The 24,497-nt window shown below is 47.5% G+C and overlaps 4 protein-coding genes and 1 long non-coding RNA gene across 6 annotated transcripts; 2 read left to right on the top strand and 3 right to left on the bottom strand.

The window, feature by feature from the left end:
• Nucleotides 1–244: 244 nt before the first annotated feature.
• Rpn3 (regulatory particle non-ATPase 3) lies at nucleotides 245–1,973 on the bottom strand. Its single transcript, XM_001357204.4, has 2 exons — nucleotides 1,697–1,973; nucleotides 245–1,637 (listed from the first exon to the last, which is right to left on the bottom strand). The coding sequence occupies exons 1-2, from the start codon at nucleotides 1,864–1,866 to the stop codon at nucleotides 317–319; spliced, it is 1,491 nt and encodes a 496-aa protein (XP_001357240.1). The 5' UTR covers nucleotides 1,867–1,973; the 3' UTR covers nucleotides 245–316.
• A 255-nt stretch (nucleotides 1,974–2,228) lies between these two features.
• Nucleotides 2,229–4,143, top strand: l(2)37Bb (lethal (2) 37Bb). Its single transcript, XM_001357205.4, has 2 exons — nucleotides 2,229–2,871; nucleotides 2,931–4,143. The coding sequence occupies exons 1-2, from the start codon at nucleotides 2,473–2,475 to the stop codon at nucleotides 4,086–4,088; spliced, it is 1,557 nt and encodes a 518-aa protein (XP_001357241.2). The 5' UTR covers nucleotides 2,229–2,472; the 3' UTR covers nucleotides 4,089–4,143.
• On the bottom strand, nucleotides 4,089–4,906 carry LOC4817931 (calcium load-activated calcium channel). The gene is made up of 3 exons (XM_001357206.4): nucleotides 4,750–4,906; nucleotides 4,610–4,687; nucleotides 4,089–4,553 (listed from the first exon to the last, which is right to left on the bottom strand). The coding sequence occupies exons 1-3, from the start codon at nucleotides 4,808–4,810 to the stop codon at nucleotides 4,141–4,143; spliced, it is 552 nt and encodes a 183-aa protein (XP_001357242.1). The 5' UTR covers nucleotides 4,811–4,906; the 3' UTR covers nucleotides 4,089–4,140.
• Nucleotides 4,907–5,031: 125 nt separating this feature from the next.
• Nucleotides 5,032–6,080, top strand: LOC26534375 (uncharacterized). Its single transcript, XR_001450878.2, has 2 exons — nucleotides 5,032–5,260; nucleotides 5,341–6,080. It is a non-coding gene; the product is annotated as an uncharacterized lncRNA (long non-coding RNA).
• A 322-nt stretch (nucleotides 6,081–6,402) lies between these two features.
• Oatp30B (Organic anion transporting polypeptide 30B) lies at nucleotides 6,403–24,248 on the bottom strand. Of its 2 annotated transcripts, none has more exons than XM_015179816.2 (9): nucleotides 23,681–24,248; nucleotides 21,905–22,147; nucleotides 12,598–12,951; nucleotides 10,249–11,246; nucleotides 9,298–10,188; nucleotides 8,820–9,234; nucleotides 8,614–8,765; nucleotides 8,319–8,448; nucleotides 6,403–8,245 (listed from the first exon to the last, which is right to left on the bottom strand). In XM_015179816.2, exons 3-9 carry the CDS (start codon nucleotides 12,861–12,863, stop codon nucleotides 7,324–7,326), a joined length of 3,774 nt encoding a protein of 1,257 aa, XP_015035302.2. In that variant the 5' UTR covers nucleotides 12,864–12,951; nucleotides 21,905–22,147; nucleotides 23,681–24,248; the 3' UTR covers nucleotides 6,403–7,323. The 2 variants fall into 2 exon arrangements, with proteins under 2 accessions (XP_015035302.2, XP_001357243.4); XM_001357207.4 differs by having other exon boundaries at nucleotides 24,010–24,248.
• Nucleotides 24,249–24,497: the final 249 nt, after the last annotated feature.

Here is a 24,497-nt window from a genome sequence, read left to right as displayed (position 1 = left end):
TGGATCCATCCTATCCGTCCTCTTTACTAACAGAAAACCACGATGACTTTCTAGCTGGAGTCCAACTCAGGACTGAACACATATTTTTATCCGATAAATAAGACTATCGAAGCTGACAGGGATGTTCTATATTTCGATTACCGTGACTACTACTCTTATACGATTCAGTGAAAGGGAACCGTGACTTTTAAATAACCGAAAATTTATTCAATAACACCTGATCAACCTTTCTATCGGTGTTTGATCAATTTTGTAACTTATTTGTTGGTTATATTTCTATGAAAAATGAATACAAGTACAAAGAAACTGCAAAAGCTTAGAAACCATCCTCATCATCTTCAGCCATCTCTTTGGCCAACTCCAAGTCCTGCTGCTCACGCTCGCGTCTCTCCTCAGCACTCTCCAGATCCTTTCCGTACGACTTGGGCGGATATCGCATAGCTTTGACGCTCTGATTGTGTAGATTCAGGCAGAACGAAATGCGCTCGTGGAAGGCCAATTGGGGCTCGCGTGTGCTGTAAATGTCGGTGCTCTCCTTGCTGCGCATGTAGTTCTGAGCCGGATCCAGGGTGGCCTCAATTACACCGTCACGTATGGCCTTCGACACAATAAACTCGGCATCCTCGGACGAATCCAGCATCAAGCGCCTGGCGATATCCTGTGGCGAGATTCGCGAGTAGGAGAGACCAATCGAACGGATGGCAGTCTTGATCACATTGTGACGCAAGCGGATGATCAGTGTGAAGGTGTGATCCATCTGGAACTTGGGTCCGTACTGCGACACCACGTCCCCGAAGCGTTTCAGGTTGCCCAAACGCACAGCCTGTGTCAGCTGGAAGTATGCGCCAAGGGACTGTCGGAGTCCCGCCTGACGGAACACAACGCGCTCGGGAATATTACCAAGCAACAGTTCCACAACAATGATCAGCTTCTGCACGGTCTGGCGGAAGCCGATAGCCGCATGCTGAGGCGATTTCCGCAGGGCCTGGACCAGATGTTTGTGCGCATCACTGTACTCCAGCTTCGCCGCCTTAATGCGACCCAGATAGTATAGGAAACGGGCCCATTCATTGTTGCTGGCCGACTCGGGGTAGACGGACTTCTTCACCAACTTGTCAGCCTGATCGTACAGGGCATAGTGTAGATAGTTTCTGAGCAGGCAATTTATGAGCACAGCCTGACCCTCGAAGTCGTTGCGTAGTGTGGCGGTCCGCAGACGGGCGTGCAGGAAGGCGCGAATGCCCTCCAAGGCGTTGTTCAGCTCAGCCACTCGCGAAAAGTAGAAATAGGACTTGGCTCCGATAAGATCGAGGGTGCGCCGGTTTTGGATGGAGATTTTGGCCATCAAGGCATCGGCACACGTACCGGCGCGTTTTAGATCGTTGGCGTCAATCAATTTGACCAGCAGAAGCAGATAGAAGTAGGCATCCACCTCGGCTATCGGTGCCTTGGTAGCCAACAGTTTTTTACTCACATCAGGCAACTCGGTGGCATCCTTCTCCACAGCGGGCATAAGAGCCAGCGCGGCCTCCCGATCGGCGCCAGCTGGGTAGATGGTCTGCGACAGATTGCGGAAAACAACGCCGTTCAGCTTGCGTCGGGTGTTGGGCAAATTTCTCAGCACACGCAAGATGAATCTGTGACAAGAGTCCATAAATATCATTGAATCAATGATTTGATGGGGAGGAAAGCTTACCGCGACTCTTTCGAAGCGACACTCTTTTCGATTTGGCGTATCTGCTCGCGAATCTCTTGCACAGCGGCCACATCTTGATTTTTCTTTTCGTCTGCCAGTGATATCTCGGTCGTTGGAGGATCAACCTCCATCTCAACATCCTGAGTGCCAATATCTGCAGCGTTGGTCATGTTGTAGAACGTTTAATTTGCAATTTATATATCAAATTGCTGACTTTTCTTAGTTTTTCCAAACGAAATCTAAAATGCCTAGTAATGCAGTGTTATCGGATTTATCGATAAATTTAACCCACTCAACCCCCCTCTAGTAAAGCAAGTGAACAACTTTAGATAAATTCTTCTTAAATCCTACCCTATTTTTAAATTCAGAATAACCACGATATTTTTTAACCTGAACTGAACTTCTTCAAGTTTAATAATATTTGTAGAGTGTATTTCAGTACCCACTGGTCAACAATGGATTAATCGTGCCCTGTCCATGATTAAATTCTATAACTAGAACTCTCAGCACTGAGCAAATAATTAATTAATCAATTTTCTACAAGATTGGTTAATTTGTAGGAATCTCTTTTATTGGAATTTGAGTGAGTGGAAAAACAAGGATTTTCGCGATGTAAGTGTCGATTTCGACAAATACACTCAAGGTGCTGTTGGGGGCACAGCATTAACAGAGCTGTTAAGTGGCCATCTGGATTCTGTGGACGTTATCACTATTACCAAATAATTCTCTCAGGACGGAATGTGAATGAAAATATAAATAAATTGTAAAGTTTAAAAATGTTACGATACAGACACGCTGTGCGCATTCTTCAGAACCGGGCCTACTCAGCTGGTGCGACTGGCAATGGCGCGAATTCCGGTGGCAATACTCCCGACGACGACAAGCATCCCATTAGGCGGACGCTTCGGTTACTCGGAAATGATATGCGCAAAGTCAAAGAATTCTTTGTGCCCAAGGACCCCAGTCCAGAAGACACCTCTGAACGAGCTTTGACTCAAACTAAATTCAAGTTTGAAGGCGAAAAAGTAGAAAATTCCAGTCGGCCAGATGAATTCCAGACGCACTGCGATGTGCTGATCATTGGCGGTGGCGGTATAGGCAGTTCCATTGCATATTTTCTAAAGGAGAAGGCGCGTGATGGACTGAACGTTGTGGTTGTCGAGAAGGATGATACGGTATGTGTGACTGACATGGATCAGTGGTCACACAGTAATTATCTCTTGTTTTTTTATAGTATGCACAGTCTGCAACCCGCGTCTCTGTTGGAGGCCTGTGTCAGCAATTCTCTCTGCCCGAGAACATACAAATGTCGCTCTTCGCCGCTGACTTTTTACGCAACGCCAGGGAACACTTTGGCACGGAGGTACCGCTCAACTTTACGCCACAGGGCCATCTGATGCTCGCTGGCGAGGAAGACGCCGAGGGCATGAAGTATGCTTCGCAGCTGCAAAACGAGCTAGGTGCCCGGAACGAGCTCCTTACACCCGATCGACTGGCGGCGCGTTTCCCCTGGCTGAATACCAAGGGCATTGCTCTGGGCTGCCATGGCCTCGAAAAGGAGGGCTGGTTCAACTCATGGTCCCTGCTCGCAAACTTTAGACGTTCTGCTGGCGGACACGGTGCGCATTTCGTCGATGGAGAAGTGGTGGACTTTGCTTTCCATGAACAGCCGGATATATCCGTCTCGGGGGACAATAGCTCCAACGAAGGCGGCTATGATGGTCTGGATAAGGCTGTTATTCAACTGCCAGACGGTACACGACGCACGTGCAAGTTTGCTCTCTGCGTAATAGCAGCCGGAGCTAGTTCCGGGAAAGTAGGACGAATGGCACGCATTGGCACGGGCCCGGGAATGCTTCGGGTCCCCTTGCCCATAGATGCACGCAAGCGGTACATGTATGCCATCAGTACGCAGGCACAGAATGCACCCGGCATGGCCATGCCCATAACCATCGATTCGAACGCGACATTCATTCGGAGAGACGGCTTGGGCGGCAACTACATCTGCGGGCGTAATTCCGACCCGCAAGTCGATCCAAACAGTGATAATTTAGTCGTTGATCCGCAGTATTTTGACCAGAAGATTAGGCCCGCGCTCGTGGAACGGGTTCCCGCCTTCGAGGCGGCCACAGTTGTAGACAGCTGGGCGGGCCTGTACGAGCACAATATTTACGATGACAACGGCATTGTGGGACCACATCCGTACTACCACAATTTGTACATTGCGACTGGGTTCAGTGGACACGGCATCCAGCAGTCGGTGGCTGTGGGTCGAGCCGTATCCGAGCTGATTATGGATGGACAGTTTCGCACGATCGATCTGTCGCGACTGAGCTTCGATAGATTAATTGTCGACAGTCCCATGTACGAGTTGAATAATGTTCTAAGTTAGTGTCTGTTGGAAGTACAATGTATTTATTGTACATGATTAAAGTTTCATTTTACTATTTGAACTGTCCTGGTGGCGCACCAAAGAGACCACCGCCCTGTTTGCTGGCGGCACGCGAGGGGGCAAAGCCCAACATTTTCTGTATGTTCTGGCGAATGGACATGGTGCACAAAATGTAGAGGAAGATGAACGAGCAGTCGGTGTAGTCTTCGCCGGACAGATTGCGATGGCTCAAGCCCTGGATCCAGGAGATCGGGGTAAAGGGCAGTTGGGCAACAACACGTCCATCGAATATGCTATTGAACATGCTCAGCAGAGCGGTGAAAGCAAAGCCAGTAGCAAACATCGACTTCATCTTCACCAGCGACAAGTCCCTGTTATTGTTCTTGAGTTTCTCCTCGTCGCGCTCGATTTTCTTTTTCACCGCCTTGTCCAGTGAGTCGCCATGGATTTCCTTACGGCGCTCCACTTAAAGTAATCACACGTTAATTTATGATAATGATAACCCATTTTCCAGTGCTTACATTTCTTGCTCTGCTTTTCCACTTCGGTCTTCAGCTTTTGATATTTTTCGGTGCGGTACACCAAGACCCAGGTGAGCCCTTTTAAGGTAAAAATTCATGAATATGTTGGAAATAAAACTGCTTTGTGATGTTTCACTCACCTTCGCCCAAAAAGGCTGTGCAGACGGATATAAAAACTATCAATATTGTGTCAGACCACATTTTTCCACTTATTTTATGTTAATTGAATGCAATGCAGTGTGACCGTGGATTTATCGTTAAAATATACCGTCGGACCCTCAGAAATATACCAAAATATACTGTTTCATGTTAAAAATATACCGTAAACATATATATTCTAGATCCATCATATTCCTTGTTTTTCAAATTCGGTTGAATATTACTAGCTAGTTAAGATACTCAGCACTGAACACATAATTTTATCAGATACATTAATCAATTTTCTACAATATTGGCTCTATTTAAAAAATCACTTTTTATTTTATTGTGTCTAAAATAAGGTTAAGCCAATAAAGTCAAGTCAAGAAACTTAGGTATAATACGTATGTAAGTGTGTACGGAGTAAAGTGACACAACACACATAGTATGTCAACAGGTAACCGTTATGACTATAGGACTTTATACCTGTTTCTTTTAATTACTATTAATATTGTGAGTTTGCAAGTAGCTTTATGCTTTATTTAGTTCCCTGTATATATATCCTGCTATTCCTCATCTCTCTCTTTCTCCAGCTTGGTTCGGGCATTCAGCTGGCTGATAGTTCCATAGCTCGACCTCATTCCGCTCGTTTTGTGCCGACAGCCATTATTCGCTATTCTGTGCCCCGGTGATCCAAGGCGGGCTTCATCAACCTGGAGACTGAATGTTCTCGAACCACTTTCGAGCTTTGTTTATGTGATTTTGTTGCGTCGTCGTCCTGATGGAAGACACAAGACAACGGCATTTCGTATTTCGCATACCAACATAAACATTTTGATCCTTTCAGCGGTATAGAAGACACGGCTGCTCTTCCTCGTGGTCTGGAATAAGATTGACCTGAAGGATGACATTGCCACCGCCCGCGTTCATCTAGTTCCATTTGTCTAGTACAATATATTATTTATTTTTATGTTTTCGTGTTCAGGAGTCTCATTGTTTTCATTTCATACATTTTCTTTTTTAGTTTAGATTACTTTCAAGATTTTCTCTAAGTAAAAATATTTTCTTCTCCGCTCCGCATAGATACTACGATCGATGTAGTATGCAGATGCTGATGCAGATTAAAATCGCTTTTTTAATAATGTATACATAAGTAATGTTGTACAAACGCACACACACACACATATATCAACTCGAATTTTAGCTATTTTGTAGGTACTTATCCATGTATAATTGTATGTATATCTTCTGTATATATAGGGATATATCTATATAACGCTGCCCATGCGGATGGCAGGCTGGCTGGCTGGTGTATACATAGACTTAGTGGCTAGTACTAGCTAACCTATAGATTGCATCACTTAGGGACTATTTGGGGGAAGTGAACTCGATACTCCATTGCAGTTTTAGGATCTTCTCTTATTCTTATGGTGTGTTATTATCCATATGGATTTAATTGATATATTGTAAGGCATTATCGCATTTTTAAAGTACGTCATTCTGTTTAAAATCTAGGCTAACTTTGCTCTTCTCCTGCTCATCTCAGCGCAACGGTTAAAACAGGGAATTAAGGAATTTACACTCTCAGTTTTTACTTACACCTAATCTAATCTCTAGCTAATCGATCCAGCTCCTCGATCCTCTATCATATCCTCCTCGTTCGAACAAACACTTCCATTTTCCGTCCACAAAGTTTCTCTAAATAAATGTGGTATTGCATAAGAATTACATTCAGCGTGTTTCCCCCGACCTCTTCTCTTTTTCTTCTCTTGTTTGTAGACACATTCGTTTCATTAATTGTTTTGTTTGTTGTTTCCTATACACGAGTACTCACACATTGTTTCACAGCACAATTTCCATTGACAATTGTTTACACGTTCGTAGATTATTAAAACATATTGAATTTTCTATTCATTTCAACTTTCCCTTCTATTCTTGCATTCTATGTATGTATTTATGTATGTATTTTGTCCTTCCACTTTTTCTTTCAGGGCCACAGTCTCAGTCAAAGCGTCTGTCTCACTACGAAACCGAGATTGCACTACGATCGAGAGCAGTGAAGGGTTCGTCACACTCTTCTACACTCTTCCACTACAAAATACAATACAAAATATTCCTATCACAACGATCTACATCCTACAATATGCTGCTACTTTGCTTACTATATCTGTATTTGTATCTATATCGGTATATCGGTATACTATATATGACGCCTATTCTAGTGCCTAGATCCATAGATCCATAAATATTATCTGCAATTGTGTCGAGAATACCAACGTTCGTGAATCGAATGCGGATCGCACTTTGATTTGAACACTTTGCACATATCAAAAGACTTCTATTGTTTTGGTTGTCTACGAGGATAGTAGATTTGAACACTCTGTTGTAAGTACAATGAGCAGTTGCTGTTGGGGGGAGGGGGGGCTTTCATTGCATGGGATTGCGATTGGGATTCACTCAGACGCGCACGCACAAAGAGGCGAAGGATGTGCCTGGAATGGTGCCACAAAAGGGTGCCGATATCCTAGCTTATAGCTAACTGACAGGGACATACACTATTTTACTAAGCACAGGAACTACAGGCGCAGAGATGATGAGCGGTCCTCCTCCTCATCGTTGTCGTTGATGAGCTCGTTTCGATCGTCGTCGATCTGGATCTTGTGGTGCGACGTATTCCGCGAGTGGTGCTGCTGTTGCTGATGGCTTGCTGCTCCTCCTCCTCCTCCTCGATTAACATTCGCAGCGGGTGCAGCAGCCGAAGGCGGTGTCACCTCTGCCAGCATTGTGTAGTTCAGATCCTTGGAGTTGGTGCGACGATGTCGCAGGACACTCAGTCCCGTCGAGGCTGGTGGCTGCTCAGCTGCTGGCTGTCCGCTGCTCGATGGAGCTGCTCCACTGGCACTTTTGGTATTCAAGTCCTTGGAGTTGTTGCGCGAATGGCCACGCGAGCCAGAGCCTCCTCCTCCGGCCTCCATCTCGTTGGAGTTCTTTAGCTTGCCACACGTCTCCGCCACCACATTCTTGAGCACATTCACGTTCTTCTTGGGATTGTGGTGCGGATGGGAATGCCGCAGGAAGTCCGCATCAAAGCGTATGTTGTTGGGCATGTAGATCTGATCGTAGCTGTGGTTGCGCGAATGCTTCTTCACGAAGTGGCCACAGCCGGTGGTCAGCTCATCGTCGTCATCCTCCTCGGCACAGTCCTGGGGCCGCAGCTGGTTCTGGATGTAGCGTATGGGCTGACTATTGTCGTGCAGATCCGTGGAGTGGTTCCGGGTGTGCGCCTGGAACTTCTTGAGATTCTTGTACTTGCTGCTGCTGCCAGCGCCGGCCTCCTGTCCCGCGGCATCGGCCGGCCCGCTCGAGGAGTTGTGATCCCTGGCAAAGCTCTTGATCATCTTCACGTCGCACGAGGCGCTGCGGAAATGCTTCTTTGACTTGGTCTGCGGCTGGTTGCACGTGTTCGTGGGCGGCACCACATGCCCGCACTTGTCGTAGCTGCCAGAGAGAGATGTCATTCTCAGCTAGATTCTCAGAGGATTCTCTACCGAATTGTATCTCAATTACTCACCAGTAGTCCATCTGCATGGTGCGCGAGTCATTGCGCGAATGCCGCAATATATCTGTGGGTATGATCAGCTCTCCTGCGCCGCCAACGAAGCCAGCGGCTGGCTCTGCTCCCGACAGCTTCTCCTCGAACACTGGAAGCAAACATCAATGGAAAACAAGTTGAGAATCCACTCCAAACACAAAGGACAATGGGGCTTATGCACTATTATTCGTATTCTAGGTTAACATTTATAATTTATATTCCACATTCTCCCATTGACATCTTCTGCTTCTCTTATTGCTAGCTCTTCACTCACATTTGTCCAGGCTGATGATGGAGCCGATGATCGGATCGCTGGCATTCAGCGGCTTGGTCTTCTCCAGCTGCCGGCGTCGTCGCACCAGCCACCAGTCCACGATGAAGATGAACAGAGCAACCAGCTTCACGGAGGCACAGAGACCCACATATCTGGATTAAAGAGATAGTTACAATCTATTCCTTAGAAGGGATTAGAGATCATACTTGTAACGAAACTTCTCAATGTCGTAGATGAGACAGCGACCGCCCTTCTCGCCGCAAGAGGATTTCCAGAGCAGGCAGGTCGAGTCGATGAGGTTGCCAAAGAGGATCGGGGCGGGGATGTATCCAAAGAGTCGAAAGATCACAAACTGCATGCCCAGGGCAAAGGAGCGCTCTTCCTCGGACACCGATCGCAGGACGATCATGAGCAGCGGCATCTGCGTGGAGGCCACCAGGAAGGTCATGAAGAAGAGCAGGATGAGGAACGGGTAGATGGTGCGGCAGGGCGTGGCACAGGGTCCTGCCGTGGCCACCGGCACCACAGTGACCTCGGCAAAGTCCTCTCTGGCGCTGAGAGCCTGGGCCTGGCTACCGCCAGCCCCGCGATAAATGCTGCTCGAGATGTTGGCGTGAACACCTGTAAAGGAGCGGGGGAGCATCATCAGAGACCATTCGGGAGACCTTTTAGAGGACTACTCACATGCACAGTTGGTGTAGTTGGAGCTGGAGGAGAAGGCCGTGCAGCCGGCGTGGCAGGGACTGAAGTACGTCAGTCCGTTGTTGCCGCAGACGGGCTCCACCTCGCTGGTGAGGCACTCGCAGCCGAAGTTGCAGGCGGCCGTGAGGTTCACCTGGAAGGGTTGCTCCAGCGTGGAGCCCCCCTTGTTGCTGGTGTAGTAGGGGATCGTGGTGCCGGCCATCTTGAGGTTGTCGCAGCCCAGGAAGAACAGCATCGCGTAGCAGGCGAGGCAGATCACGTTCGTGATCAACACGAACTGGACGGCGCCCTTGGGCTTCAGCTGGAAGCGCTTCAGGATGCAGCCGCCGAGGAAGATCCCAATGCAGGCCCCGGGCACCGCAATGGATCCCGTGAAGATGTTGGCCTGGCTCTTGCCGAGGCTGAACTGCGTCTCCAGGTACTTGGGCAGGAAGACCACGAAGCCCGAGACGATCATCAGCTCCATGCAGGCCCCCAGGCAGGTCACAATGTACACGGGGTTCTTCACCAGCCGCAGCATAGACTTGGGTATGTCCTTGATGTCCTTGCCGTAGCCAGTGTCCACCTTGGGAGGCAGCTGCTGCTGCTCCTCCTTGCTGGTCACCGCCACGATCTCCACCTTCTTCACCACCTTGCCGAGCTCGTCGGTGGCCACCACCGCGCCGCCAACGCCACCGACACTGCCACCGCCACCGGCCACCACGGAGTTGTTGGGCAGCACGGGCTGGACGACGCTGCTCTTGCGGATCTTCTTCTTTTCGCGAGCGAGCACCTTGGGGAAGGAGAAGAACGGCACGGCCACCACCAGCAGGATGACGCCACAAAGCAGAAAGCCACCCCACCAGAGACCCACCCATCGTCGGTCGCCAGGAGCTGCAAGGGAATGAAAAAGTTACAAAATCCGACCGTTTCTGGGGAGGACCGGGCACTCACTGATCGATATTGTGGCGGAGGAGAGCGAGTCCATGTGGAAGGAGAGCAGATAGGCGCCCAGGAGGAAGCCCACCACGGGCCCGAAGGCGCCCATGCTGTACATGCAACCGATGTACATCGAGGAGCTCTCGGTGCGCACGTGGTCGTCCACGTAGGTGGTGCCCAGGGTGAAGAGCGGACTCCCGCCGCAGCCGAGCAGCAGTTGGGCCAGGACGAAGAGCAGCACGGGTCCGGTGGTGGAGGCCTTGCCCTCCAGGCAGTTGTCCTCGCGCAGCGTGTGGGGGGCGAGCGGTTGGTTGGACAGGCCGCTGGAGAGGCGCCCCAGATCCATGTCCTGGTCCCGCACCAAGGCACTGCGGCAGATGTTGTCGCTGGTCTTGTTCAGGATGGCAATGCCCGGATTGGGCTCTCCGGTGAAGTGCGGCACCATGAACACCAGCGAACCGATGCCCATGATGACGGCCCCGATGCCGATCCACACGGGGATGTGCCGCCTGCTGCCCAGGTAGCTGACGAAGATCACGGTTATCACGTTGCCGATCTCGTAGCTGGAGGCGATCAGGCCCGAGTAGCTGGAGGGGATCTCGAAGCGCTTCTCGATGGTGGTGATCACAGAGTTGATGTACCCGGAGCTCAGCGCCTGCTGCATCATCACCAGGAGCGAGAGCAGCAGCACGAAGATCTTGATGCGGGCGAACCTCTGGATGCCATTCGGCCGGCAGTTGAGGATCCCGCAGTCTCCCGACCGGAACTGCTCCTCGTCGTAGTCCTCCTCCTCATCGGGCGGACACTTGCCCGCCGACGCCTGCCGACTGTGGCACTTGACCATCACGCTGTCCACCGATGCAGCAGCAGCAGCAGCCGGTGCACTTGTGGGGGGCAACGACGATCGGGACTGGGGATCCTGGGGATCCCCCAGAGCGGCATCTATGCTGCTGTCGTCGCCGCTGTTCGTCTCGGAGTAGAGTCCAGTCATCTGGTACATCGATTCCTGCCGCCTGAAATGGCAAATTGTGTCTCTTGTCAGATCCCTAGACTTTGAATCTTCTTTGATTTTCTTGCATGTTTCTTTCACTGGGTTTTTGATGCTAAGCTTTTGGCCAAAACGAACGAAATCTAAAACAGCTGTGTGTGTTTTTTAAACTGGAATCGCAAACTGGAAATTTGTATGCCCTGACAAAAGTGTAACTGATGTGATTACGATTCCCAAGAATACCAGATACCACATTGGCTATGCTGCCACAAGCAGTTCCCAAGTTCCCGCCCTCTCCCGCCCTTTCGCCCCTCCCGCAAGGCTGCCTTGAGTACAGGGTAGAGTATACTGGCAAATCGATTGATTTCCAAACTCCAAGAGCCTATCCTTAGGGTATTGAAAGCCTCGACCTTCCTTTCTGCGTTCCCTCCATCCTTTCGCTGCTCTGTTTTTTGAGGCCTAAGGCCTACGGCATTCGCCATTCGGCTGTCTATAAGCCGGCCTAGAACTTGGCGACGGCCACGGACGCGAGCGCGGACGGTCCAAGGCCGTCGGAGGGCGAGGACAACCCGGCTTGCCCCCCGTTCAATGTCAAGCACTTTGGGCTTTTGGCCAAGACACACACCACACTCTCCACTGCCTCCTCTGCTGTTGGCTGTTTTCTGTTTGCCGTTTGGCTTGGCGGCAGCTGCTGTAACCACAAAATGCCCTCTGCCCTGCTCGTCTCTTACTCTGCCTCTCGTTGGCTGTGCCACTGAGTCTGGTCTGTGGGTCCCTGGGTCTCTGGGTCTCGCTCTATTCCCGTTCTCCTTCCGGTTATGTTCGGAGTTCCTTCGTCTGGCAGTGCACGCGGATGACTGCGGCGCCATCGAGTGAATCGAAGTCGAAGCTCACGTGCTGCTCTCACCCTGGACTTGTTTGTCACGCTTTCCCCGCTGGGCTGTGCGGGGGCTCTGACAGGGGGGCGTGCCGTGGAGTGGGTGGTGCCTTTGAATATTTCAAACTTGACCGACAACTACTCATCGCAATCGCCTCTTATCGATTGAATTTCGAAGCGGAAGGCGCTGCAGTCTTATGAATTATTAAGTCCTAAACCAGCGCCAGCGCCAGTCCCAGTCCCAGGCCCTCCTCCTGCCACGAGCCCCTTGTTACGTGCCGCCCCCAAGCTAATTATCGATATGGAGTATCGGCTATAATGCTTCGTTTCGTTCTTCGCTTTTGTTTGTTGTCTCAATCTCCCCCTCCGCAGGGAAAGTGTCAATTTATGTAAATTGTTTTTCCCCCCCTTCCCCCCGGAGGGAGCGGGAGCAGGAGGGCTCCAAATTACGTGGCTAATGTCTTTGGCTCTGGCAATTGTAACCGTTTCGTTTCCTCACCTGTGACCTTTACGATGTGTCGTGCTGGCATCGCTGGCATTGCTGTTGGAGCTCTGAATGTGGATGTGGCTGCCACCGGCAGTGGCAGTGGCTGTGGCAGTCGCGTTGCCGGTGCCGGTGCCGGTGCCTGTTCCCGTGACAGTCGCGGCGGCGGCGACAACGGCTCCTGTGGCCTGTGGGGGGTCGGAGGACTCCTGCTCGAAGGAGGGATTCGTGTACTGTTCGATATGCTGGGCACCGGTTCCGGATGAGCGTTTCGCCGACATTCTGCTGTAGCATTTATCCAGCGCTCAGGTCGTCACAATCATTCATTCGTTCAATCAATCAAACAATCGCTCGACCCTGAGGCATAGCCTGCAAAAAAGAAGGAACAAGGAAACACAGCTTTTCTTTAGCAATAGAATCTCCAACTTCTGTCCCCCCCCCTCCCCTCTTTGGGGTGGGGCACTTGTCATTAGGGACTTTCGACTCTCACACACACATGCACACACACACACACCCTCCCGAGTTGATGACGCCGCCGATTACTTCCTGAATGAAGCTCCATCGCCCACTAATTGCTCCCAAAGCCCCACACAAAGTCACTGGGACTAACTGAGGGAAAAAGAAAGATAATTACGGAATGCCCCTCGACATCTGCCCCCTTTTTGCTTGTGCAGACTTCCGCTGAAGGATAATAAGGATGCTTGCCGCCGCCACCGCCGCCGTCTTCTATTAAAAAGCTTGCCACACACACTGAGGCACAGACACCATGCAACCGATGGAAGACATGTGGGTAGGCCTTCGAAGAGAGATGCATCGGTGATGGTGGTGCCATCTTTCTGTTGGAAATAGAGATGCACGCGTGACACGACCACACGCCACACGAACCCCCCTCCCTCTCTGTGTGCTCACTTAACCAGTCTTCCCTTTGTTTTCCCATCATTAATGTATAAACGAGTACACATTATATGCAACAACAAAAGGAACTACAACAACACTTGAACACGCCCCTCCACCCCCCCCCCCCCCCCACACGCACCCATAAAGGAGGAAAGAGGGAAAGGAGGCGGTAATATATCGATTGCCTCTGCGGCTCAATGGAAATTTATGAAAATCATCAGAAAGAAAAAGGCTAATGCTCGTCATTGTGCTTATTTTCTGCTCCTCCTCGGGCTCCCTTCCTCCCCTGTTCCTCTGGGAGCCCCAGCAAGAGAATTCACTTGGTGGCTGACCGCTTAAGTGTGATTTAGGTGCTGCCATCGGGGCTCTACCCATTAGTCGCGGTTGCACTTCTGGCTCCGCTGATGCCACCCACCGACTGACCCCACAGTTAATCAATTACTGCTTCTACCAAGCCCCCCCCGCTCCTACTTTTGTTAGCCATTGAATGGATGACCCACAAATGTTGCAGCTTATTGCTTTCATGCTCCACATTTTGAACATTTTGAACATTTTGTGTGCCTTTTATTCAGTTTTTGGTGTCACACAGATGCTGCCACTGCCACTGCCACTGCCACTGCGCCTGTTCTGTTCTGTTCCATGGATGAAAGAGGCTGGATAGATGGATGATGAAATAGCCAACTTTTGTGGCCTTATTTTATGGCCATTTCTTTGGCCAATTGCCAAAAACACAATGTTGCCCCTGTGTTCCAGTGTTCCAGTTGCGGCAGTCGCCAGATAGATGATGCAGGAAATGGATCTGCTCCGATCCGATCCGATCGGGGCGCCGTGATTCGTAATTAGAGAACTTTCAAAACAAAAACACAGCCAGGAAATGTTCGCTGATTATCCGATCCATCAGATACATATATATTTCATCGACTGTTTCGTAATTTATCATAAATAAAAACACAAATCGAATCCATTTCTCGACTCTCGAGTGACTCTCTCGCATGAATTGCGCGAATGAGAGTTAATTAAAGGGCGACATGGAAGCGGCACAACATTTTTTACCGTACCCTTGGGTACCCTTCCCCTTCAGAGAGGGGGAGGGGGGGGCAGAGAAAACAACAACACAGAAATATTACATAATTGGACATCATTTATGAAATGTCTTTCCATCTGTGGCAACAGGATACGAATCGATGGGATGGTACTGGATGGGGCATTGTGAAAGCAGACGCAGCCACGAGGAATGCCACACGGCGGCAATTTTTTAAAATTAATCATTTTTTTTTTGCATATGGATTGAATGGATTCCAGTGGCAGGTGGCAGGCGACAGGCGGCACTTGACAGGTGCATCTTGTATAAGCTTGCAGATGTGGCAAGGGATTGCAGGATATTTTGGCCAACTCTCTCTATAATCCCCTATATATTTCTACTCTCTCACTTCCAAATAAGTGAATTAGAATTCCGACTGCGTGGCTGGTTTAATAGTGCACCTGTTTTGATCTTGATCGTTTCGTTTCGATTCGTTTGAAGTTAGTTCCTGGCTCACGCCCTTTGGTGGGTTATTCCACTCGTCCACGTATGACGATCACGTCTCTCGGTCTCCGTCGTCTTTTGTCTCTATCTCTTCGCGGGGTGGAGAGAACATTGAACCCCCGAGAAGTGCGAGAGGGGGAGGGACACGACTGTGAGCAATGGCTGATGTAATTAAACGAGACAATGAGACGAAAGTCAACAAGTGCCGGAGCGAAGTAGCCTGGAGCCAGGCCAATGACAGAATCACAAGTGCAAAGCCACAAACAAGATTTATTTCTGGCTGATTCTTGGCCAAAACAGCAACAACAAAAAATGGTAAAGGTCAGTCCAGTCGCCAACTGACGAGCAGCAGCAGCCTGCTGTTGTCTAAGCCAAATAAAGAAACTCGTTTCGAGTCAAGAGTCGAGGAGATATTTTGGCTTTTCGCATGTGTCACCGTCACCCCGCCTGTCGCTGTCGCTGTCTCTGTCTCACAGAGTGTTTCGTTCTCGTTCCTTCTTGGGTTTTTATTGTTCATTCGTTCATTTTTAGAATCTTAATGGATCTTGGGCGAGGAAAACAATCAAAAGTACGAGTAAATGGAAAGTGAATAAAATTGCACTGCCATTTACGAATCTCCACAGATACACAGATGCAGATACATATATACATATATCGATACAGATATACGTATGAAATGCCGCATACAGGAAGTTAAGTTTTCGAAACGAGTTTCTTTCGCCTGCCTGCTGTTTGTTTTGTTTTTCTCCGCCTTTTTCTGGGCCTTTTTCTGTGTGTTAGTAGTAGATAAAAGGCACAGATACACAGATACGCAGATACTTTCCAAGCCATGGCGAAAACTAGAATCAATAATAATTAATTTACGCCGAAACATTACTTTCCGAGAATGTTTCTTCTTGTTCTTCTTTCTTCCTCTTCTTCTGCTGATAAGAATGAGATGTTTTTGAAATTTCCCACTGATAGCGATAAGAGAGCGGGCATCGCGACTGAAAGATAGTCAAGAATAGAGATACATTCTGTCTGTCTACTTTGAAGTCTTTCCTCGAGGTTTTCCCCGTGCCACGGATGGGAGGCAACACACATGGGCCTTGGCAACAGGCTGATAGCACTGCGGACATCTACGGATCTACGGGTATCTCTCCCGTGAACAAACAACTTGATTTCCCATGCCCTCCAAAGGGGGCGCTCCATCTTGTGTGCCCAGCTGTTTAATGTTTGCTTTTGCTGTGGCATTGGATTCTGATAATCTCCCAAGGACAGGCACAGCCATCGTCAAATTGAGACCGCAACCGGAAAGCCCATAAACTTTAATAGGGGACATCAAGAATAAAGAAATATACAGATTAATTACTCCCGAATTCTCATCTGGTTTCCATTTGTCGAACGTTTTCAGGTTTCAAAACTAAGTATTAAGATCTCAAAATGCATGGGGAATGCAGATAACAACAAAATTCTGAATAGTCAGACAACTGAGGTCTGATCGTAGGTCCGATCTGAGCTGTGATCTGTACTCGGGACGGGACAGAGCGAATGACATGGAGTGACGGCGAGAGATAAGGCATTCAGTGCCTCCCTTCTTCTTCCATTTACATTAAATAATTCAGAAATTGTGGAAACGAGATTATTCAGATGCTGCCTGCCGCTTGACCCTCTGACCCACATTCATACGAATGTACACTTTACGTAATATATTATTGTTTACTACGGAGTACTCTCCCGTCTCGTTCCGTTCCCCTGCGAGTAAATAGATAAACAGCCCCTTGTTTGACGTCTTTTGGGGATCGCAGGCGAAATAATTCCATGCGGCAGGAGAGGGAAACGTAATGCGTAAAAGGATCCACAACAGTCTATCCTTTTGTCTCGTTATTCGTTTACTCGTTGGTTGGCATTCGTTGTCTTGTATGTATCTCGTTATTGCTAGTACCCTCTCGCTTGTCTTCTACTTTCGTCTATTCTTTGAAATAAAACCACTGCTGCTTTTCCCCTTTCCCTCGGGTACAAAGGGGTTCGGTTCTCTTCGTTGGGGGTTCTTTGGGGCCACTCAACTGAAACTCTCAAGTTGCCTAAGCCCCCAGCGGCTTACCCCTCATGACTCTCGTTGCTGCAACTCGAATGCGTTTCGTGTAATTATTTGGCTTTTGGAATTCGACAAACTCGTTTTAAGCTTTTTGTTTTAAATTACTTTGCACTGGAGCTGGCGCTGGGGCTGGAGCTGGCGCTGGAGCTGGGGCTGGGTTTTTGGCCTGAATGAAAGGGGCTTCCGTGACGGGCTAGCCATCTACTCCACCCACCCAGATGCCTCCCCAAGCACAACAAAACACCGAAAAGTGGCGCGAGTGTGAGTTAGATGGAGTGGATCGGATTACTACTCGCAGAGTGCTACTCCCTAGAGTCTTGTCAGAGATTCAGCAACGGTGCAACGGAGTGGCAAATAATCCTCTTAGTAGTCACTGCAGTTGGGGCCAGAGCAGAGCGGGTTTTGAATGGAACCTGGGACTGAAACTGAAACTGAAACTGGAACTACGACTGCGAAAGCGACACATTTGCCATTGTTGGCTGGTGCTTTTAATTGCAACACGAAAGTCCACAAAAGTCACATGTCACCGAACGAGAGAGACCCCGAGAATTGCTCAAGATCTCATCAGCCCCTGGGCCTGAATCATCTGCATCGTTCGCAGATGAAGAGTTCGCTGATCTTCCCGCTTTGTGTTTGCTCCTCCTCCAAGAATGATGACCTCGATTATTGGCCAGAGTACAGTTTAACCTCTCGCACAGTCATGCAACTGCAACCGATAGCAGGGGCAGCAATTGATCGATTCATGATCACGAGTCAAGAGCCCTCCCCGCGGTCCCAGCGAGAGGCAGAGTCAGAGTCAGAGACAAAGACAAAGACCGATTCTTGATAATTACGGTTCCGCTGCTTGCTCGCTGGTCAGTGCACGACTCCGATGGATGGAATGGACGGAATGGATGACAGCATTTCAAGTGGGTGTGTTTCTGGCTCACTCTGCAAACCGGTATCTCAACATAGACCTCCTGCAAATACATATCTCCATCTATTCACTCATTCATTGGTACTCGTCGGACCGGCTCGTGAAGGCCAGGCCGCAGCTCCACAGCTCAAATTGACACAATTAATTCCCGTCGAAGGCATAAACATGATTAAACACAAATCAGAATCAGAATCGGAATGTTATGCAAGCAATGATTCGGATTACAGCACTCCAGTCAAGTCTTAGCCTTGCACTGGTTATAGATTCAGATATAGTCATAGATCTTTGGGGGTACTTCATGGCTGGAACTGGTCTGGCAGGAGGGTTTCTTTCTAGCTGTGAATGAATGATGAGACTTGATGGAAAATGCATGCAGATACAGACTCTTTTCCCCTTGGACTGCACTTTGACGTCACTGCTGGCTCTTGGATAATAATTCAAAGACGCACTCGCCGTATGCACAACGAAAACAAAATTCGAGACAAGAAAAACCTCCTTCTCGACTTGTGTTTGCACGACTAAAACTTTCAGCAGCTGATAAAACAAGAGACACACTTGCCACTGCCACAGAGGGTGAGAGGGGGAGAGGGAGGAAGGGAGGGAGAAATGAATATATGGCCAGCAGAAGGGGGAAGCCAGAAGCAAACAATAACAGATATTATTACGGCAGCACTAGGCTGAAATGATTTTACGTAGCAGTCGGAAATAATCTAAAGCTTGGCCATATTCCTCCCCCCCATATTCCTCTATTCCCCCCTCAAGAGTATCTTTGCGTCCAGAGAGGCCTGCATTTGACGCACGTTTGGTAATTGTACAATAAAGACTCGGCCCGGGGCATAGCTTACAAAGAAAACAAAAACAGAAGCCAAACGTCAATAAATATATCTCAGATAAAGATAAAGCTAAAGATAAACCAGAGATGCTTTGACATGAATAAAACATATGATTCGATTTAGTTGGCAGGTAAATTACGATAAAAGAGGAGGAGTAAAGCTCAAAGCTCCACAGTACTGTCAAAATATGATATATAGGAGGGGTATTCATCTCTGGGGGAATGACAGAAATCGTTCGATCGGATGAAAATAGCTCGTGCAGAGAGGAGGAGGCGGAGGAGGAGGCAGTGATCGGCTGACTATGTCGTGGGTGGAGCGACTTGGCAACGCGCTTCTGCTCGGCGATTAAAAATAGTGTTTTACCAACAAACAATCATGGCCACATCTATTAGATGCTGTGCTGCTCCCCCAAAACGAAATGAATGTTTACTCAAGAAACGAGTCAACGAGCTGATAATGAAGACAAATCAACAGAGCACACACCACAGAGATCAACAGAGATCCACAGACTCCCCCCACAGGGCCACAGATCCCCAAACTAGTAGTTGGATAGATCGGAGCTGGATTTGGTTTGTTTGTTTGCCTCTTTGTTTGTTTAGGGAGGGACTTAATATAGGAAGAGACTTTGGTTTGGGATTAACCAGAACAGAGGCCAAAGAGCCACAAGGAAAGGGGGGAACGGAGAGCCAGACAGAACTCCAAAAGAACACAAAGAAATGGTAATCTTTTAATATGTAAAATCTGTATAAATTATTCAGGCGAAACGAATCAAGTTCCCCCCCGATAAGAAGTTAATTTTCGACTCTAGTCCGTTTTCTCTATATATATTTTCTGTTTTTGGTGAAAAAGAAAGTAAATTAAGTGTGGCCCAAAATTAACACATAAATTATTTAATATTCCACTCGCAGAAGGGAGAGAGGTATCCCCAAATTGCATTTAGGGAGAGGTGGAGAGTGGGAGGGGGGGCTAAAGTTTAATTTGCGTGTGCATTCGGGGCACAAACACAAAAAGCACCCATTAATGTGACCCAAAAACGCCAACATGCGACAAAAATCGGGAAAAAGGCAAAAGCAACGGCAAACCCATACCAAATCCAAAATATTCATACAACAGGAAAAGATGAAAAAGCACACAGAAAAAAATTAAATAAATAGGTAAATGAGTGAATGAATGAATGAATGAATGAATGAATCAGAGTGCATCAGTGTACGAGTGTATGAATGGTTGGCCCTAAAAAGCTCTGTGTTCATCGCAATTTGAAAATGTCAACATTTGTCGTGCTTTGTTGTTGGTTTTTATTTCTTTTTCTAAATTCACGAAAAGGTCTATCATTGTTGTTGAGGTTGAAATTTGTATAATTTCTCATTGTTGCTGGTGAGAGACTTGTGTCGCGCTTTCTCCCGCTTGAGAATGAGAAACGAAAACAAAAGTCGCCGAATGACGAATATGAGAAATTTCGGGTGTGTTTTTGTCTAACCACCAAGTCGAAAACCCCCCCAACCTCCCCAAAAAAAAACTGGAATCAGTTGGCGTGACTCCTCCTCTCCCCGTCTGGCCCTGCCTCCCCCCAATCCCCCCCAATCACCGATTTCTAGCGATTCCTAGCACATAGCACATCGGAACCCATTTGCTCCAGACCCAAGTGTAAACATTTTGCCAACTTATTTGTTGTTTAGAGTTCTTCTTTGTGCTCGTTTTTCTTCACATTTTTTATGTGTTTTTAATTGCAAGTTTTCGAGGGTGGGGGGGGGGCTGATTTTTAAGTGCTTCCACAGTAAGTGGGGTTGTACTTTGAGGGGTACGGCGGGCACTACTCTCCTCTACAGCCTAAGCAAACATTTAGTTCTGGGAAAACTTGGAAAACCATAAGTTCCGCACGTTTTCTGCTGACTGGCAGGGCAAACTTAATTGAAATTTTAATGTTCCGATTAATATGGAGACGTGGAAAGGTTGGGGAATGTGTGCTTTAACCGATTTGCAAGTGGCATAATTATGTAACTTATATAACTGCTGGTGCTCCGTCCGTTTATGGAAACATTTCCGCCTATGGGTTTTTAATGAATTAACGAAACTCAAAGCAAAGCTCGCTCAAAGGCCGTAATTGGACAATAGATGAAAACTCATTCGATGATTACACACAAAAGCAGAAAAACCGAAAAACACTCCACTTCGGCGATCCAACGAATCGAACAACGAACAAAGGTTATAAATGAAGGCAGCGCCGCGTTAGATGGAGAGATTGGGAAACAAACTGAAAAGTTTTAATGACTGTGACTACCGCTGCCACACTGTGCCATCGGGAAAACAATTGACGGGCAAAAGACAGCAGCAAAAAGCGAGAACTTTGGATGGAAGTTGATTGCAACGAAAAAAAAAAAAAAAAAAGGAAGAGGGTTCCACAAAGCCGAAGCTAGGAATGCCCTTTGTTGAATCGTTTCTAGGACAAAGCCTTGAATTCCCCCGCTTACTCTTCAAGCCAGGAAACTCATTTAGATCCCATCCCCCTTTGGCCATGCTAAGGCACTTCCTTCCTCTCTCTACCACCAACATCCCAGTATACCCGCTTTGGAAAGGGCATCTCCAAGCACAGGGCATCTAACACACAAATCAAATCAAATCGAATCGAACTTTTTGCCTCTGGCTGAAGTCTGAGAGGTTGAATGCCCTCGACACGGGCAACTTTTGGCCAGGAAGTCCTTAAATCGATCCAATTGCTGTCGTTTTAATCGATTTTCCACACATTTTTCGCCCCTCCATCTCCTCCCGGCGGCCACCTTCCTGACCAATCTTTGCTAGGTTCGAAATTGGGTTGCAGTGTCAGGTTTGTGGGTTTGATTGATATTGTGTGACACACTCTCGGATTCAATTTTAATTTTCGTCATAGTTACAGCTATGTACATATGTACGTTTTTCGAGGAGAGCAGAGCTGTCACGTAATATTCAATCTGTGGGCCATTGAAATGCTCGCGACATGGTTTCTGGGGGCATGTGTGTGGGAAGTTTTCAGTTAAAGATCTGTTGACAGAGCTCCACTGCCCAATGAATGAAGCAACACGCACAATTTGAGTACTCACCTTCAACTTGCCTTCCGTCCTTCCTTCCTTCCTTCCGTCCGTCCTTTCTTCTCTGCTCTTTCGTTGAGGCAGCTGCTGCACACTTTTCAAATTTTGTTCTCAAGTTTTCATTCGATCGAATTGTTCATTGAGATTCTTTCGCAAAATGTAGATATTTGTAAACACAAAATTTCGTCGAGATTCCGCTATTTCATTATTTTGGCATTAAGCTGAAACATTTTTTGATGCGATTTTCTTTTGCTGCTGCAAAGAAATGAACGATTTAATTTATTTATTGCATTTTCTTTCTTTCGTCCAAACACCTTGCGAGTAATTCCACCAGATCACAGGCTCTCTTTCTCAGAGTATGTTCAAGAGAAGGTAAGGCATACCCATATGCGGTTACCTTAAGAGCGGGACTGCCTTACCTCTCATTCACCTTCCTCTCTCTCTCTACCTGCGAGAGCTTTGCTTTGCGCGAAAGACTTGCTTGAATGAGTAAGTCGAGCAGGAGAGAGAGAGGCAGAGAGAGAGAGAGAGAACAGGTTTACGTTTTCTTAATGCTGGCAGACACCGTTAGGGAGAGCGAGACGCGGCTGCTTGATTATGTTGATGCTTTGTTATAGTTATTGCTGTCTTTTTCCTTTGCATTGGGTTACGTGCGAAGATTTGGCAAGCAGTGGCCCCCCAGCAGCTAATTGGGGCTGCACACACAGACACAAAGGTAAAGGTACCGGAGAGAGAGGCGGGGGAGAGCGCCAGCCAAGCGCAAGAAATGGAACAAGCAATACGAACACTCGTTTGGGAATTACACATCGAGGTGTAATCAAATCAAAAGCTACACATATTCCCTGATCAGCAATGCTTTTAAATTTATAATACTAGAAAGTTCACTTTATCGTAGACTATCCAGAAAAGATGAGGTGGAGAAACCAGTTTAGAGCTGGCTAATCTGGAACGGTTTGCCTTTGCAGTTTATCAAAAAGCACGACTGGAAAACAGTTAGTTTGACAGTTTCTGTGAGTCATTGGAGGCAGCGGATATGTAGAAGTCCAGAAGAATTATGGCTTGAGATTGGAATCATTGGAAATATGCATTTGCCATTAGCACTTCTTTGGATATTCTCCCCTCGCTGTCAAAAATCGCACATGGACTACAGATATACAAGAATATGAATGTATTGTAGGTACTATATGTACTTATGTCAATTGTAGTACTTGGCGTGTGTTTTGCTTATGAATTTGGTCTCTCGGTCGATTCGATGGGTCTGGCACTAAACGATTATGCAAAAATAAATCAATTGAAAAACAACAAGAACGCCTCGGGAAAACCCCACAAAGAAAACCCCTGTTGGGGGGACAAAGAGAGAGAGAGAGAAAGAGAGACATAGAGCGACAGGGAAAGAGGAAGAGCGAGAGGGGAAGGAATCTGTAACAAGTGCCTTCCTTTACCTCCAGGCACCCACCTCAGGCCTGGAAATACAGGGGGCTCTTCAGCTCTAGGCTGGTGTAACTGTTGCTTGAGATTTTTTCGAGAAACCAAACAGGAACCCTGTAAGCACACTCACACGCACACACCTAGCCCACCTACAAAAGTAGATGTGTAGAGCAAAACGAGTCTGCCGCTGCGGCTACGGCAGGGGGGCAAAAAAGGACAGACAAACAAGACACCACGAGACAGGCACGGCACAGATGTCCCAAAGAGTGTGGGGGGTGGGGGACGAGAGACAGAGCGAAAGAGCAAATAAGACACACTTAAACACTCTCTTTTCTAAGCAGATTAAACGTGCAAAATCACCTTGCTCGATATTCGCTCATATTTGTCTTGTTTTTCACCTGTCTTTCTGCTGATTTGTGCAGCATTTATTTTGTTGTTTCTCTTTGATTTCAATGTTGTTTTGGTGCACGTATATGTGTGTATTGGTGGCAATTGCATCACTTCCCCTGTCTCTTTCTGCACTTTTCCAGGGCCTTTGTTCACTTTTCGAGCAATAAACTATAATTTAATTTTCATTTGTAACTTTGATAACACATTGCGATTTTTGTTGTTGTTTCTCGGCGTGGGTGAGTGACCCCGTTAATTGCACACGATTTTCCCCGTTATTCTACTCGCCTCGCGCGACTTACTAATTTTTCTTTCATCTCCTTTAGTTTAAACCGTTTTAATTAGTGTAAAATGTAAAATCAATTCTTAGAGTCGCCGCAAAACACAAACATCGCGGGGGCGTGAAAATTAATTTTTGTGGATATCACGGACAAAAATATGCGACACTATTTTTCTGTTGTGTCTGTTCCGTTTTATTCATGTTTTGTGCATGTCCGAACATGTTCGCGAGAGAAACGGAGTTTTAGTGTTGAACAAGTCCGAACATATTCGCGAGAGCGAACAGCTGTGCAACAGCTGTAGCTGAATTTTACAAAATGTATGGGAAACGATACTGGATTAGTACCGAATTATTGAAAACGGTATTGGATTATTCTCAACTCATTTCAAACGGTAATTGATTTCATCAAATCCAACTGGATCTCAATTTTGCGTTCCCAACACAGTTTCTGCGCCTTTTGGCACTTCTTGTGCTGTTAATGCTATGTTAATGTTTCTTGAACATCGATAA

This window comes from Drosophila pseudoobscura, chromosome 4 (genome assembly GCF_009870125.1).
Source record: "Drosophila pseudoobscura strain MV-25-SWS-2005 chromosome 4, UCI_Dpse_MV25, whole genome shotgun sequence".
Taxonomy (NCBI): Eukaryota; Metazoa; Arthropoda; class Insecta; order Diptera; family Drosophilidae; genus Drosophila; species Drosophila pseudoobscura.
This window is presented reverse-complemented; position numbering and strand designations above follow the sequence as displayed.